This window comes from Gasterosteus aculeatus, chromosome 17 (genome assembly GCF_964276395.1).
Source record: "Gasterosteus aculeatus chromosome 17, fGasAcu3.hap1.1, whole genome shotgun sequence".
NCBI lineage: Eukaryota > Metazoa > Chordata > Actinopteri > Perciformes > Gasterosteidae > Gasterosteus > Gasterosteus aculeatus.
In genome coordinates, this window is record NC_135705.1 from 1,693,444 (window position 1) to 1,709,748 (window position 16,305).

Sequence of the window (16,305 nt, forward strand, 5' to 3'; positions counted from 1 at the left end):
TAGAAATCAACGACGACACAAAGTTGATGCATCCGCCATCATCTACAGCTGCTGACCTTTAATCAACTAAAGCTCTTTTGTGATCATTAAAAATGACCATTAGCCGACAAGTTGAATGTGGTTTTAATGGAAAGTTCACACGTTAACACGCCTGGGCTCACACACACACACACACACACTCATAACAGCCACAGGCGGAGGGGGGAGGATGGGGGTGGGTGGGGGTGTGTGGGGTTCTCTCTCAGAACCGGTCTGGTGGGTCTGTGCGTGGATCCTGTGGTCGGTTCAAAGCGGCGTGTGTTGGGAGCTTTGTTCACCGGGCCTGTTGATAACTGGAGGCGGACAGATTTCTCGTGGTGCCACTTGAACTTGGTCTGCGTCTCTTAATGCTGCTTCCTGTGAGCTGCTGAAGACGACTCGCACGCCGTGTCCCAGGGACGTCCTCCCCGACTGGCACAAACCTCCAAGGGGGAAGTGAAAACATTCACTTCATAATTAGGTCGTATATGAGAAGTGGCCGTGGTCATCGTCACATCACGTTCCCTGATTGTTATGAAGCTTTCCGTGCGGTGAATTTGAATCACCGGATCACCGGATCACCGGATCCGGCTTGTCGTGAATCCCCTCACAGTCGTCTGAAAAGTTTCTTCCCCTCGTCTCGTTTCTCCGGCGGTGCCACATGACTCGTCTCCGCTGGCAACCGAGGGAACAGTGGACGTCTGTGGCGTCACGGGTTCTTTAAGCGCGCGGATCACAAGACGACCCGCTGAGTGCTGACTCGCCATCGCACAGATCTCCTTCGGGTCGACTGTGCACGTCTTTCAGATGATCGGGTCAGTTAATCAATAACCGGATCAATGCAAAGAGACCGACAGACAGGCAGTGAGTGAATGAGTTGGAGGGGGGGCGGCTGCTACTGTTATAAACTGGAGGTTGTTGTCATGGCGACCGGGACCAGCGCAATACATTTAAGTGTAGTGTCTGCGTGCCAATCCTTTTCTGTGGCGGAGGGGGGTTCTGGTCCCAAATCAATCACTTTCTGACCGTAACCATGTCGATATCGATTGATTTTCTTCCCTCCATGTTGATCTCTGAGACTGTTCGAACGTGGACAGACCGACCTGCTGCCGCTGATCTTCAGACCACCGGCTGCTTTCTGGTTTTAGGCGGCCGGCGTCTCTTCGATCCCGTGCAAAAGAACTGAAAACACGTGACCGCCGCAGCACCGTGTGCAAGTCTAAAAAAAACAAACTCGCCCCTCAGCGAGTCTGTCTGATCTTGTCGGGTTGCATTTTTCTCCGAAGTCGACTCGGTGCTCCATTAAACATGTCTGAACACAAACGCAGGGGTGTACTGTGAAGACACCTGGCGCACACACACACACACACACACACGGCATGCTTACGGCATCAAACATGGCTGGGCAGTGTGCTGTCATGGGGATTTTTAAAATGACATTTAAATGCAGGATACGCAACACCGTCCATTAAAGGATCCTTCTGTTCATCACACGTCTTATTGTATTGTCACAGTTGGCCTCTGTTAATGCTGTGCTGAGCTTTTGCACCACCCCCACCCCCCCACCCCCTCACCCGCCCCTAAACATTGCATGACACCATCTACAAGTTGATGTCGGTTCTACTTTTAATGGTTTTCCTCTGAGCTCACAGCTGCAACAGGGAGGGAAAGGCAAATAAAACCAACACACCTCACCACACCTTAAACGTTTAACCCACGCCTCACACCTGTGTGTGTGTGTGTGTGTGTGTGTGTGTGTGTGTGTGCGCTTCTTCCTGCTGCAGCTCTCAGATTTTGATATTTAAACGACGTGAAGTGAGCCGGTTTATCACTTTGTTACGTCGCTGCGTGTGTGACGGGTGGGTTTATGGAACGTTCCATCAAACGCTTGACGATGACGTCGTCCGATCGGTTCCTTCTCGTCAGAAACACTGACGTTCACATGAAGTCACGTGAGCAGCTGAAACCACAGAATGCTTAAAGGTGTCACATCCAATGCGCTGCACGAGCAGCTTATTGGGACAAATCACAGCATCACTCATCGCCGGCCTGCGGCGTGGAGAGCGAAGCCGAACTTGAACCTGCATCCTAACACGCAATTCAAATGATAATTCTGACTGCATGTGCAGCTCAGCTGGCATCAGATGTAAAAACAGAACGTGTGTGTGTGTGTGTGTGTGTGTGTGTGTGTGTGTGTGTGTGTGTGTGTGTGTTTTAATTGGCTTTAAACGTTATCATGAAAACTGTTGTAATTTTGTGTTTTGTGAAATGATTTGTGATGATGTTACGCAATACACTACATTTCCACAGCGGTCATAAGATTTTAATCCCATTGATTCTCCTGAATTTCTCGTTACAAAAGACCCAAAACCAAAGCGGCAACTTTGTTCAGCTCAGTTGTCCAAATGTTGTTGTTTTGAAAATGGAAGTGATGGGACAGTTGTTGTTGTTCTGTCTCCAGGGGCCACCAAAGAGATCGGCTCAGCGCTGACCAGGATGTGCATGAGACACCGCAGCATCGAGTCCAAACTCAAACTGTTCACCACGTAAGACACACAGGAGGAACGCACGAACGCTTCACGTAAAAGCTGCTTACGCATTGAGTCTTTGAGTCTTTAGGTTTTACATGAAGCAGAAAGCTCCTCAAATCTCATCTTCTGTGACCTTGTCTTCTCAAATAATGCTGTCTGTGTGTTTCTCCTACTAACTTCAACACTTGTGGGTGTGTTTATTCAGACAAAACAAAGAAAGATTTATAAAAATGGAATTGATAGATCAATAATGTAGATTGTTCTGCATGAATTGACAATAAAGTAAAAGAAAACGATTAATTGAGACCTTCGACCTCTTTTATGTGTCAGAGCTCTTTCAGAAGGCCTCGTCACTCCGCTGGAGCTGAAGATGGAGGAGTGGAAGAAAGTGGCCAGTCAGCTGGACAAGGACCACGCCAAAGGTACACACACACACACACACACACACACACACGGCCGTCTCACTTCTGACTTGTTCTTCGGGGTTTAGAGTACAAGAAGGCCCGAGCGGACATCAAGAAGAAATCGTCGGACACCATCAAACTGCAGAAGAAGATGAAGAAAGGTGAGAAGATTAAACTCAAAAAAGCAGATCAGGTTTTTTCTTTCCCGTTTACTTTAGAGGAGGAAGTGACCCGCTGAATGCGATAATCCTCCCGGGTTAACGCCAGGAGTCCTTTGATCCCCGGCGTGCTGAGATCAGCGTTTTCAGGCCGCTGCGTTCTGCTCCGCCTCCTGTCAGTCAACCACGAGGGAGGAATAATCCCTCCAAAAACACGTTCCCGCCAGAATAAAGGCCCCCTTTCGTGTTTTATTTAGTCTGGTTTGAAAGCCGCGCAGAGAAGCGGATTTTGTTCTGCTGGTTGTGAACCATTTTTTTTTAACTTTCAGCACATTTTAACACCAATAACAAGTTACTCAGGACCTAAAAGTTTGAATCCCATGCGTCCAGTGTGAAGGGAGAACCGGAGTGGTTGTCGAAGTAGGGATGAAGTCTCGGTTTGGCCCACGCCGCCTGCTTGTTGTCATAGACTGAACACATGAGCAGGAGAGACCTGTCAATCACAGTGGCCCCGCCCTGAGGCCTTCCCTTTTGTTGTGGCAGATAATGAATGAAGAGAAGCAGTTTGGCGGCGTGTATTTTATTACAGAAAACCCGACCTTTGATCGCCAAACGCTGTTTAAAGCAGCGCACACCCAGCGCTCGCTATAGCTGCACCTGGCCTAGCCGCCATCCCATAATCAAAGAGACCAGCAGCTCGCCGGGAAAAGACTCGGGACGGACGAAGGAAAGACGCCAAAACGCACACACAAACACGGAGACACACAATCAAAATGAAACCTCGGGGCCTTTCACATAAATCTCCCGTGTCGTCCCTCTTAACGAATTCAGTATGCAAATGCCCGCGCACACGCACACGCACACGCACAGCCTCCGTGTGGACCCGCCCACGCTTAGCAGAGCGTCGTCTGAAGTGGGTTTTACATCTCCGTGTTTTCTGTCTGCTTTCGTTCTCTCCCGCTTCTAACAAACTGAATCACAACGTTTCTGACATCCTGCTTCTTATTTTAGCGTTTTAGTCCCACATAAATATCGGCAACCATCTCGTGCGTGTTTCACAGGATTTACTGTCTGTTTTTTCGGCCTCTTGAAGGTAGAAAGAGTTTTTTTGTTCCTCCGCGTTTGGAAAAAGGAAAAAACATTGACATAAGAGTCTGGGAAGGTTTCAGGGAATAAGTTGGTCATCACTTTTTAAATTTCTATTAAACAATCACGGGGCTTTCATGTGTCTGCGGGAGACAACGGGCTGCAGTAAAAGTACTTCAATGTAAAAACAAATACTCCCCCAGGAGTAAAAGTCTTCTAAAGTTTTCTCAAAAGTGAGAAAATAAGTACAACTTAAAAGTACATAATCTCAAGTACTGATGCGTTAAGCAGCATATTCTTTTTTCATTTGGTCCTTAACTCCTTAAAAGAACATCGCATTTTATAAACTTAACATTCAATGTGTCTAAATGAATATTTCCTTTAAAGTATAAAGTACAAGTACCTGCTTAAAGTATTGCGTGGGTGTATTTTCCCTCTAACGTAAACCAGAGAGGTTTATGGACAAAGTTTAGTCTCAAACTGTGTGTGTGTCTGTGTGTGTGTGTGTGTGTGTGTGTGTGTGTGTGTGTGTGTGTGTGTTGCTGTGCTGACCCCTGCTGGTAGGAGGAAGTATCACAAGTGTGAGTCTTGTGACTCGGCTCGTGTTGTCTGTTGTTGTGAGTCTTTGGTGTGGATGGTCGTATGTTTCAGGTCCTCCTAACAAACAACGTCTGTTTAGGTGACATTATTTTATCTCCAGTGAGATGCAGTTTGGGATCTTTGACACAGGACATGGACATTATGGATCTTTATACGTGTGTGTGTGTGTGTGTGTGTGTGTGTGTGTGTGTGTGTGTAGGGAAGGACGAGGTGCGTGGCCAGCTGGACAGCGCGCTGCAGGACGTCAACGTGCGTTACGCCGTCCTGGAGGACACGGAGAAGCGAGCCGTGTGCAGAGCGCTGATAGAGGAAAGAGCTCGTTACTGCAGCTTCGTCAGCATGCTGAAGCCCGTACTGGTCAGTGTGTGTGTGTGTGTGCGTGTGTGTGTGTGTGTGTGTGTGCGTGTGCGATTAGTAGCCTTTAAACCATATTAAACCACAATAATCACACTTGTGTGTGTGTGTGTGTGTGTAGGACCATGAGATCAACATGCTGGGTGAGGTGACCCACCTGCAGACTATTCTGGAAGATCTCACCAACCTGACGGCCGAGCCAAATAAACTCCCCCCGTCCAGCGAGCAGGTACCTTCCTCACTCTTCCTCTGCCTCTTCCTCTGACACTTCCTCTGACACTTCCTCACTCTTCCTGACACTTCCTCTGACTCTTCCTCTGGCTCTTCCTTGTGTTTTGTTCCAGGTGATTTTGGACCTGAAAGGTTCTGATTTTAACTACAGCTACCAGACTCCTCCAGCTTCTCCCAGTAACACTCTGTCGAGGAAGAGCAGCATCAGCAGGTAACACACAGACACTCATTACATGCCTGGTAACCTTTAACCCACGGTATATTCTTCTTCTTCTTCTTATTGAGTTTCAATTCCTTCTTTTGTTATTTTTGAAATCCCATTAAACTTTGAAGTGTTCATTAGGTCAAAGTCTGCTTGTGCCGTTTATCCTGGAATGTGTCTTTTTACAGTAACTACCAGTCTGGATCGGTGAGACACGTCCCCTCCTTGGACTCCATCAGTGCTGTGGATGGAGAGCACATCCAGGTAACACACACACACACACAACGTTTCCATTTATGTGGGTTAAAAGATTATAGTTTCAATACTGTCAGAAGTCCTTGGATGACCTTTGACCTTTCAAATAATACTTATAAGTGTATTGCCAAAAGATGATGGACCCCGGATACTTAACGTGTGTCCTCATCCTTTTCAGCTGTTACTTTATTGTGACACTCAGGATGATTTTATCATTTCAGTTCTAGTGCTAATTCATGTTAACATGTTTGGTGTCTTAAAGGTGCATCTCACCTGTATTTTAACCACACACACACACGCACACACACACGCACGCACGCACGCACGCACGCACGCACGCACGCACGCACGCACGCACGCACGCACGCACGCACGCACGCACGCACGCGCACACACACACACACACTGACCCCCCCCCCCCCCCCCCCTGTGTGAGGATCTACGAAACAAAAGGACGACGACCACCAACCGCTCTCACCCTCTCCTGTGTGTAGCGCTGCTCCTCCCCCTATCTGCTGATTGGCTGCGATGAAACCGGCCGCTCCCTCAGCGAGGGCAACTCCCCCTCTCGCCTCGGTCGCCGGGGCAGCCGCGGTTACGCCACCGGCCATCACGCCGCGCTGAGCCGCCGCGTTAGCCGCAGGGATAAGACCACCGTGAGGAAAAAACCCAAAACCAAAACCCCAACTATGACATCACTCCCGGAGCGAGCGGCGTCCTGCGTGCTTACCGTTTAAACGCCCCATCCCACCCTTCACCGTGTCACCGCGTACTCCATCAGCTCCACCCGACTCGCACCATCAGCTCCACCCAGATCACCATTCCTAAAATGTTTATTCCCTCACGCATCAAAGCGTTCGTCTCCGTCTTGTGATCAATGTTTTATTTGCCTGTTAAGTGTCGATGGAGAAAATCCAAATAAAGTGTGAGACTTTATTAACAGTAAAAGGTACAAAAAGTACACAATCATTCATTGTTATTAAATTCGTATTACAATAAGGGCTTTTAATGAAATGCAAATAGTAATAATAATGTGTAATTAGGAAGATGAGTCTCGCGTCCGTTAGATCAACTCCGATTGGTTCGTTTTGAACAGGAAGCCGGCGCTCAGCTCGCCAGCGGCGGAGCGGAGAACGGCCTGTTGGCTCCGCCCCAAAGCGCCTACTCGCACCGCGGAGAGCGAGCCCGAGCCATGTCTGCGTCTGGCAAGGTAACCAGCGCCACTGCAGAGCGTCACCGGATGCCTCCTCTCTCCTTGTTTTCTCTCCTCGTCTCATCTCCTTCTTTCCTTGTCGCCTATCCTCATTGGTCTCCGTCTTTCTCATTCTGCTTTTCTGTTTTTGTTTCCTTGGATCTCTCCTTAAAACTTCTATCCTCTGTTATAATGTCATTTTATTCCGAAGATTATGAATTATACCAATTGTACACTTTAAAAGACTTAATTCTCTCTCTCTCTCTCTCAGTCTTGCTCGGCCCGCGATCAGCTGGCGTTGACGTTGGGTGCGTTGAATTCGGACGCCCCGAGGAGCAGCAGGGACTCTCTGCACTGCTCCAGCGGCTACAGCACTCAGACCACCACCCCGTCCTGCTCTGAGGACACCATCCACACACACAGTGAGCCCACCACACACACACACACACACACACACACTGGCTTCTCCGTGACCTTTCTCCTCTCTGGTCCGTTGTGTTCTCTCTATAGTTCTGTGTTTTTCTTGGCTAAACTTCCCTCCTTCTCTTCCAGCTGTAAAGAAAGAGCCTCCCCTCTATGGTAGGTCTCTGACCAGCTGTTTACCTGCCTGTCTGTCTGTTTACCTGCCCGTCTCTCTGCGTGTCAGCGAGAGGGTCTCATCCTCGTGCAGCGTTTATCAGATCTCAGGTTTTACTTAAGAAGTGTGTCCTCGTGGTCGCTGAGTAGCGTCGCACAATGTACGACAGATGTGGTTCTGGTTTCCTGATGCTTCCCGTCTTCTCTCGCCAGTCGACTACGAGTCCATCTCTCTTCACGGGGACGCCGACTCCTTCTCCCTGCACCACCTCTCCCACGGCGGCGGAAGCCAGTCGGACTTCGACCGGTCCTCCACCATCCCGAGGAACTCCGACCTCAGTTTCCAGTACAGGAAGTTCGCCCAGTCCAAGCGGCCCTCCTCCACCGTCAGCCTGCTGGCCGAGCCCGACTTTATCGGCAGGTCCGCCCACCAGCCGGCGTCGCACACCGCGACCATCCGCCGCAAACCCTCGTCTAAGCCGGCGTACCGCCGCGGCACCATCAGCGGGGGTGTCCCCATCCCCATCTGCACGCCACAGGTCCCCCTCAAAGCGCTCGCGGGGAACGCCGGCAGCGACGAGAACGTCTTCGTGGTGCCGTCTGCCGGAGGACCCGGAGGTTTGGGTTACAGCAAACTCTGCACCTCCACCCAGAGCCTCAGCGCCTTGCCCCCCCCCTCCTCCCCGTACTACCAGCTGGTCCCCGGTCAGATGCCCATCCCGGTGCCCTGCAGGCCGCCAGAGGGCGGCAACGCCAAACAGCAGCAACAGAGACAGTTCCACCAACAGCAACTGCAGCAACATCAGCACATCAGCCAGCAGCTGAATCAGCAGCATCGTAACCAGCTGCAGCAGCACCACCAGCAGCAGCAGGAGATCCAGCAGCAGCACCAGCTGCAGCAGCACCATCAGCAGCAGCAAGAGATCCAGCAGCAGCAGCTGCACCAGCACCACCAGCAGCAGCAAGAGATCCAGCAGCAGCAGCAGCAGCTGCACCAGCACCACCAGCAGCAGCAAGAGATCCAGCAGCAGCAGCAGCAGCAGCTGCAGCAGCACCACCACCAGCAGCAGCAAGAGATCCAGCAGCAGCAGCAGCAGCTGCAGCAGCAGCACCACCACCACCATCAGCAGCAGCAGCTGCAGCCTCCGCAGAGCCTGCTGCAGCTGCACCACCAGCAGCAGCAGGAGATCCAGCTGCAGCAGCACCATCAGCAGCAGCAGTTGCAGCCTCCGCAGAGCCTGCAGCTGCAGCACCACCAGGATCAGTACCAGGAGCAGAAACCGAAGCTGTACCAGCAGGCCTACGCCCCCCAGGGAGAGCCCTCCACCCTGGTCCACAGCTCTCACCACCAGCTCCAGGCTCCTCCGCCCGCCGACCCGGAGCAGCAGCAGCAGCAGCCGGAGGCGGCGGCCCTGGAAGGCGGGGGGGACATGCTGAACCAGATCCGAGCTGTAAAGCTCAAACGGACCCTGACCAACGATCGCTCCGCCCCCTTCCTGCCCGCTCCGACCAATCACAAATGAGGCCGACTGTCAGACTTCCTGTGAGACGCGAACCGTGGAACTCTTCATTGCTGGAACTCGACGTGTCTTATTTCATTCCTCAAGATCTGCTTCCTTTTACGCCGTTTAGTTGTTTTTGAAAACGTTTTTTGAGACTTTCATAATTTCATTGTTTTTCCTTTCAGATTTGCATTCGGATGGAGTGTGATTTGTTCTTTACTCTGACCAACATCGCCAGGAAGCCGTCGAGCCTCTTTTCATTCCCGGGTGTGTTTGATTTGCCTTTTTGCCTCCCAGGAGGGCGGGGTTTAGCAGTTAGTCCCGTAGCTCCGCCGTGTCACCTAGTTGTGTGTGTGTGCGCGTCCTCTTTTATCTCGGCTCGTCTCTGGAATAAGCCCAATTCTGTAGTTCGTAAATATTTTGGAACCAAAACAAGCGTAGAAAGACGAGGTCGCTCACTTCCACGTCCCGCTGAGGAGGCCCTCAGCAGGGCCCTCAGGTGAGGCCCTCAGCAGGGCCCTCAGGTGAGGCCCTCACCTGAGCAATGCAGATGTTACTGCGCGCTGACGTTCGATATGTTTGAAAAGCAGAACTATAAGAAATGATCACAGAAAATCAACCTGTGACACATCGACAAATGTAATAAGTAGTATTGATATTTGGTTTAAAGCATAAACATTGGTTTTGATAAATAAATCTTTTATTTAAGGAATTGTGACCCAGACTTAGTGGAAAACTCTGACATCACGCCAATTTCTTCATTTCTTGTTTCTTATTGGTCAACAAATACCATGTCAGAACATGGCATGGTATGAGATGTCAGAACATCATTCTATTTAAGAACATGTCTCCATTAAAGTTTGAGAGCAAAGACAAAATAATTTTTTGTGCACAGTAAAATTTCCAGTTCAGTTCATCGCTCGGTCACAATTCTTTAATGAACAAATTTAAATTAAAAATGTAATTTGGATTTTTTGGGCCTCAAAAGTTTTTGCACAGAAACGTAATATTGAATACATTTTCTGAATAGATGTTACATTTGATATTTTCTACCATCAGGAGGCATTCAGTCATTTTCATTTTTAGGTTGTGAAGAAATACGTCTCATGTTCCTAAAGTTTTAAGCTGGAAGTTGTGAATTAAATTCCATTTCTGATCAATTTCCCTTTTGATCCACTAATTGTTTCAGCTGTAATCATTTATTTCACCAGGTTAAACTGACATTTCCACACGTGGAACCACATGCGCTTCCATCTTCCAACACTATTAGAAATACTTCAGATTAGAACCGCCGCAATGTATTTTTCAACAAATACCCCATCTGATGTTTAATTAAGACGCGCTAGGATTTGATTTTGTTTGAGTGTTTAAATTCAGCTCAGGAATCCAGCACTGAGTTTGTTTGCTTCACCTTTTAATTTAAATGAAACTATATGTATCTACAGTAGTTTGGTTTGGCTCCAATAGCTGGTTCTACTTGGATCCTGTTCAAAGATTTATAGATTTGTATATTTGTTGAGCTGTAAATCACATGTCATATGTCGACGCAGTTTTATAGTTTCATATCAGTAAATCATAGTTTGCATGTTTCTTAAATCACCGTCTCCCAAACATTTCCCACTGAGTGGCGACGTGAATGAAATTCCATAGAAGACAGTGAAATGTCAGATGCATGCTGGGAGGACCGAGGTCATGACCTCACGAGGTGACCAGAGCTGCAACCAATGATTACTTTTATTCTCAATTAACGTGACAATTCTCTTCTATAATAAATGTCCACAATCTAAATATATTGTATTCTTTTTTATTTGCTCAGCTCGAGCTGGTACAGTTCACTAAACCGTTTAACTTAGTTACAATATTGTTTCAATTAAAGTTTGAGAAGTTGTTTACAAACCGTTTTATGGCACGTTGCATTCTGGGAAATGCAGTCCCCTCTCTGGTCGACTCCTGGTGCGTTCTCAACATTTCTGGATCTTTCTGATATTCATTTGATTGATTGATTGAATTGGACCCCAAAAGTGTGTGTCTGTGTGTGTGTGGTAGTGCTTCTATTCCTGGGAGATCTAAATCTATATAAAAGTTATCCTGTATTTTTGTTGATTCATTGTTTGGACAATGTGATAAGTTATTACACGATTGTCGTTACGCATCATATTTTTGTATAAAAATTCTAACGGAGGAAACCCGGTGAACTTCCCGATCTTGGAGGCTCTAACGTGATTGGACGTCTTGGAGAAGCGTACGAAGGTCTAAACAGACGTCTGGACGACATGAACCAACACCATAAATGTTTTGTTGATCATCTTTTGCTGTTCGCTGTGGGATCAATGAGAATAATGTTAATAATAATGAGTTCATCCATTCTGGGGGTACTGTGTTTGTCTTTTATTTTCAAAATAAAAGTAGTCAAATTATGTTTTGTCTAAAAACTTCATGGAAAAAAAATGGCAAAATCTGAACTAAAAATATGGAGAAAGAAGGATGAAAAGATTAGGTCAAAAAATGTTTTTTAAAAAGTCACAATGTTAGTATGAAAAATGTCATGGAAAAAATGTAAAATAGTTTGTCAAAAAGGCTGTCAGAGAATGTTTTGGAAAAAAATCAAAATACGGCATGTCGAGAAAAAAAAAATTAATTTGAATAATGCCATAGAAAAAGTCAGAAAATACTAGGTAAAAAAATGTCTTTAAAAAAAGATATGCCATGGAAAAATGTTTTTAAAGTATTCCAAAAATGTGCTTGAAAAATGTTAGGCCAAAGAAACGTTTTTTTAAAAGTCAAACTAGTAAAAGCATTTTTTTTTCTCACTTTTATGACATGACACAATGTTTTGAAAGAAAAGACTGGATATGTTAAGTGGACAAAAAGTTAAGACAAGAAATATCAAAACAAATTTGGTATAAAAAAAGTGAAGGAAAACAAAGTCAATATGAAAAAATGTAGACAAAAAGTCAAACTATATTTGGTCACGGGTTAAAACGTCACTATAGTATGTTTAAATATTGTCATGAAAATAAAATCATGAGATGACAGAAAAGTCAAAATACTTAATTATGACTCATTAACCCATGATCTTTATTCACTTTGAGTATTTTTTCCACGCGAAAGTTTCCCGATGACCTTTTATACAAGAACATGTGCTGTGGTTCTTGTGTTCAATACAGACTCAGTTAAATGTATTTACAATTTTTAGGTCAAAGTTAAACATCTAAAGTCAGCTGGTGACCTCTGCTCCTTTCACTCAGCCTCCTCTTTGCCTCTTCTCACCTGCTGTGTGTTGTGAGTCAACTGATGCTCGTCAGAGAGGTGGAGGGAAATGGATTCTAGTTACACACGCGCACACAAACACACACGCGGTTATCTGATGTTTATTGTGTTGCGATCAGACCGTTTGCAGGTCATTGGCGTCAGATTCACTTGTAACAGAGAAAGTGAGACCGGTGAGTCGGCCCACAACTAAGGCTCCCAGGCACCGTTACGCACACTGACACACACAGACACACACTGACCCAGGAACTGATGCAGATGGGATCTCAGTGTGGCAGCTGTTCAGTGAATCAAAGGCCACGTCACCATGACTCAAACCTGCGTGTTGCTCCTGTGTTGCACCAGCTGCACTTCCACTCTGTGCCAACGGGGGGCGCTGGACACCACTCACTTTATTTAGAGGTTCCCAAAATGTGGACTGGAGAGCTCCGCCGATTATAGTCGCCTCAGGGACCGTTATCCCAATCCAATTTTAAGGCCCAATCCCAACCCCCCTAAACCCCGACCCCCTCAGGGATTTAAGGCCCAATCCCAACCCCCCTAAACCCTAAACCCTGACCCTGCAGGGATTTAAGGCCCAATCCCAACCCCCCTAAACCCTAAACCCTGACCCTGCAGGGATTTAAGGCCCAATCCCAACCCCCCTAAACCCTAAACCCTGACCCTGCAGGGATTTAAGGCCCAATCCCCACCCCCCTAAACCCTGACCCTGCAGGGATTTAAGGCCCAATCCCAACCCCCCTAAACCCTAAACCCTGACCCCTTAGGGATCCAAGGCCCAATCCCAACCACTCTTAACCGTAAACCCTGACCCTGCAGGAAATAAAGGCCCAATCCCAACCCCCCTAAACCCTGACCCCTTAGGGAACCAAGCCCCAATCCCAACCCCCCTTAACCGTAAACCCTGCCCCCTCATGGATTTAAGGCCCAATCCCAACCCCTCTTATCCCTAAACCCTGACCCATCAGACACCAATGTGATGGCTGTCTCTCGCCGTTGACTGCCATATATATTGTTTCTAATAGAAGGTCCTATGGTGCTCAGCAGGTGGCGGCACGGAAACCGTGGAATTTTCTTTTCATAACTCACTTCTGTCACACGGCTAGTCTCCATAAACCACTCCCACATTCAGTGCTGCCCCACACTCATCACCGGGCGTGTGTTGACACTAATTACAGGCCTGGCCCATGAGCAAACCCCGTCCAGTTTAACCACTCGTTTCCCACTGGAATCTAAACACCGCTTAATGAGATGCAGCAGACACACAGCGAGCTGCCTTTATAGTTATATGACAGCTTAGTAATAAAAATACATAAGACGTGGATTGATAAGGAGTTATCTGTACACAACCATGTTTGAGGAGCAGTAGAGACGCACACGATGGATAAATTCTCCCCTGACAGCAGGAATCACAATTGCTGCTGCTGATAATTATGAGGAAATGCTTTTGTTCTGTGTTTCTGGTGGAAAGCAGACTACATTCCAGGCAGGTATGAGGCTCCTCCCCCATCATGCAGCATATAGAAAGAAAGATGAACCTCTGGCGAGTCCCAGGCAAACTTTGTTGAAGTTCCAACCAGATGTAACTCACCTAAGACCAATCGGAGAGTTTCTGTGGAAGAGTGAAACGCGGACGGAGAGATTCGGCTTCAACGACCAGCTGAGAATCGACTTTCGAGGTAAGGACGAACGGAAGCAGATCCGGGTCTTAGACATATAATTCTCTTTAATGATAAAAAAAGAAAATTGTGATCCAGAAGTTTTATTATTCAAACTTAGTTACAAGGCTGTTGATTTCTTTCTCTCTCTCAAAGACACACCTTCAACATTGATATGAACATTTACATTTAAAAGTTTTACTCTACGTCGATAAATGAGGTTTTCACATGTTGTCCGATGGACTGTTGTCCCGATGTCAACCCGCACAGCCTTTATTCGCTTGTATCCTAATCTACACTGTGTTTTACAAAGCCAATGGCTTCCAGGTCCGGGGAGGATCTCTCCTGTTCCGTCTGCCAGGGCATCTTCAAGGATCCCGTGGTTCTGTCGTGTAGCCACAGCTTCTGTAGGGACTGTCTGAAGAGATGGTGGGCAGAGAAACTCACTCAGGACTGTCCAGTGTGTAAAAGAAGATCCTCGAGGAGTGATCCACCTGCTAGTTTGGTGATTAAGAACCTGTGTGAGTCCTTCATTCTGGAGAGAGATCAGAGAGGTCCAGAGAAGGTCTGCAGTCTGCACTCTGAGAAACTCAAACTCTTCTGTCTGGACCATCTGCAGCCAGTGTGTGTCGTCTGCAGAGATTCAAAAACACACAACAACCACAGGTTCAAACCCATCAATGAGGCTGCTGAGGATCTCAAAGAGGAGATCCAGAAATACCTGAAGCCCTTCAAGGAGAAACTGAAGCTCTTTGTAAAAGTTAAAGGAAACTGTGATCAAACAGCAGCACACATGAAGGTCCAGGCACGACACACAGAGGTGAAGATTAAGGACCAGTTCAAGAAGCTTCACCGGTTTCTAGAGGAGGAAGAGGAGGCCAGGCTCTCTGCTCTGAGGGAGGAAGAGAAGCAGAAGAGTCAGATGATGGAGGAGAAGATGGAGCCTCTGAGCAGAGAGATAGCAGCTCTTTCAGACACAGTCAGAGCCACAGAGGAGCAGCTGAGAGCTGAAGACATCTCCTTCCTGAACCACTACAAGGCTGCAGTGGAAAGAGTCCGGCAGCCCCCCCTGCTGGAGGACCACCAGCTGCTCTCAGGAGCTCTGATAGACCAGGCCAAACACCTGGGCAACCTGACCTACAACATCTGGGACAAGATGAAGGAGATGGTCTCCTACAGTCCTGTGGTTCTAGACCCAAACACTGCTTATCCAGAACTCGTTCTGTCAGAAGATCTGACCAGTGTGAGTCGAGGAGAGAGACAGAAGCTCCCCGATAATCCAGAGAGGTTTAACTCCTTCATCGCTGTCTTGGGCTCTGAGGGCTTTAACTCTGGGATTTACAGCTGGGACGTGGAAGTTGGAGACAATGCATGCTGGTTTGTGGGGGTGGCAGAAGAGTCTGTTGAGAGGAAAGGGAGTGTGTTGTCAGGAATGTGGAGGATTGGGTTCTCTATGGGGAGTTATAAAGCCCTCTACCCATCAGCCCAGCCTATCAATCTCTCACTGAGGGAGAAGCTCCAGAGGATCAGAGTCCACCTGGACTGGGCAAAAGGTCTGTTCTTCTTCGATGCTGACACTAAGAAACACATCTTCACCTTCTCACACAAGTTCACCCAGAAGCTGTTTCCGTACATCAGCAGCAGCAATAAACTCCCCATTAAGATTTTACCCCAGCTGGTCAGTGACGTTTGCTGGGACAGCGTTCCACGTCCTGAAGGGAAGTAACCTGTGCATGAATGAGTGCAATCCTCTTGATTTACACTTTAAATAATTCATCAAATGGGAGATTTTGGTGGGAGGAGGTGTTGATTTTCGTTGTGATCCTGGTGATGATGTCACTTCTGCGTTTACTCTAATTTTAGGTCTCACTGTGTTCTTCTCTGCATTCAAGTGATACAAAACATTGTTTGTACCCTAATGGTATATGAATTACACATGATTAAACAAACTGGAGTTTCCTCTCCGGATTAAAGGAATGTGTGTGTGTGTTTTTATCCACGTCACCTTGTGTGATGTCACCAAAATGCTGTGATCTGATTGGTAGCTGCATACTGGTGTTACAGGTAGGAAAAGTCACTGTGCTATTCCTGTCAGCTGACCTCAGAATGATGAATCACTTTAAGGAAGTGTGCGAGTGTTTCACATGAGTTTCCTCATATCTGCCTCACAATAAGTATGCAGGACATTTGCAGCATCTTCCAATGATTCCACGCTGAGATCATTTCACAATGCAGACCTGAAGCAGTCTTGTTCCTGAACCAGTTCAA

At 47.4% G+C, this 16,305-nt stretch overlaps 2 protein-coding genes across 4 annotated transcripts in view; both read left to right on the top strand.

Annotated features, from left to right (window-relative positions):
* mtss1 (MTSS I-BAR domain containing 1) overlaps window positions 1-11,475 on the top strand; it is a 22,825-nt gene extending 11,350 nt beyond the window's left edge. For 2 of the 3 annotated variants that reach the window (XM_078092702.1, XM_078092704.1), the window contains 11 exons: window positions 2,480-2,564; window positions 2,880-2,971; window positions 3,040-3,114; window positions 4,997-5,154; window positions 5,273-5,380; window positions 5,496-5,593; window positions 5,773-5,848; window positions 6,936-7,049; window positions 7,303-7,453; window positions 7,584-7,610; window positions 7,821-11,475. In XM_078092702.1, coding sequence (XP_077948828.1) covers window positions 2,480-2,564; window positions 2,880-2,971; window positions 3,040-3,114; window positions 4,997-5,154; window positions 5,273-5,380; window positions 5,496-5,593; window positions 5,773-5,848; window positions 6,936-7,049; window positions 7,303-7,453; window positions 7,584-7,610; window positions 7,821-9,130 — 2,294 coding nt within the window. In that variant the 3' untranslated portion in view covers window positions 9,131-11,475. The remainder of the gene's footprint in view (window positions 1-2,479; window positions 2,565-2,879; window positions 2,972-3,039; window positions 3,115-4,996; window positions 5,155-5,272; window positions 5,381-5,495; window positions 5,594-5,772; window positions 5,849-6,935; window positions 7,050-7,302; window positions 7,454-7,583; window positions 7,611-7,820) is intronic. The other variant, XM_078092703.1, reaches the window with a different exon arrangement.
* A 2,442-nt stretch (window positions 11,476-13,917) lies between these two features.
* LOC120835537 (zinc-binding protein A33-like) lies at window positions 13,918-16,014 on the top strand. The gene is made up of 2 exons (XM_040204558.2): window positions 13,918-14,058; window positions 14,351-16,014. Exon 2 carries the CDS (start codon window positions 14,354-14,356, stop codon window positions 15,761-15,763), a length of 1,410 nt encoding a protein of 469 aa, XP_040060492.2. The 5' UTR covers window positions 13,918-14,058; window positions 14,351-14,353; the 3' UTR covers window positions 15,764-16,014.
* The last annotated feature ends 291 nt before the right edge of the window (window positions 16,015-16,305 follow it).

What these genes read in the sequence shown, in the direction of transcription:
- LOC120835537 (XM_040204558.2), top strand. Translation starts at nt 14,354, where the DNA reads ATGGCTTCCAGGTCCGGGGAGGATCTCTCCTGTTCCGTCTGCCAGGGC.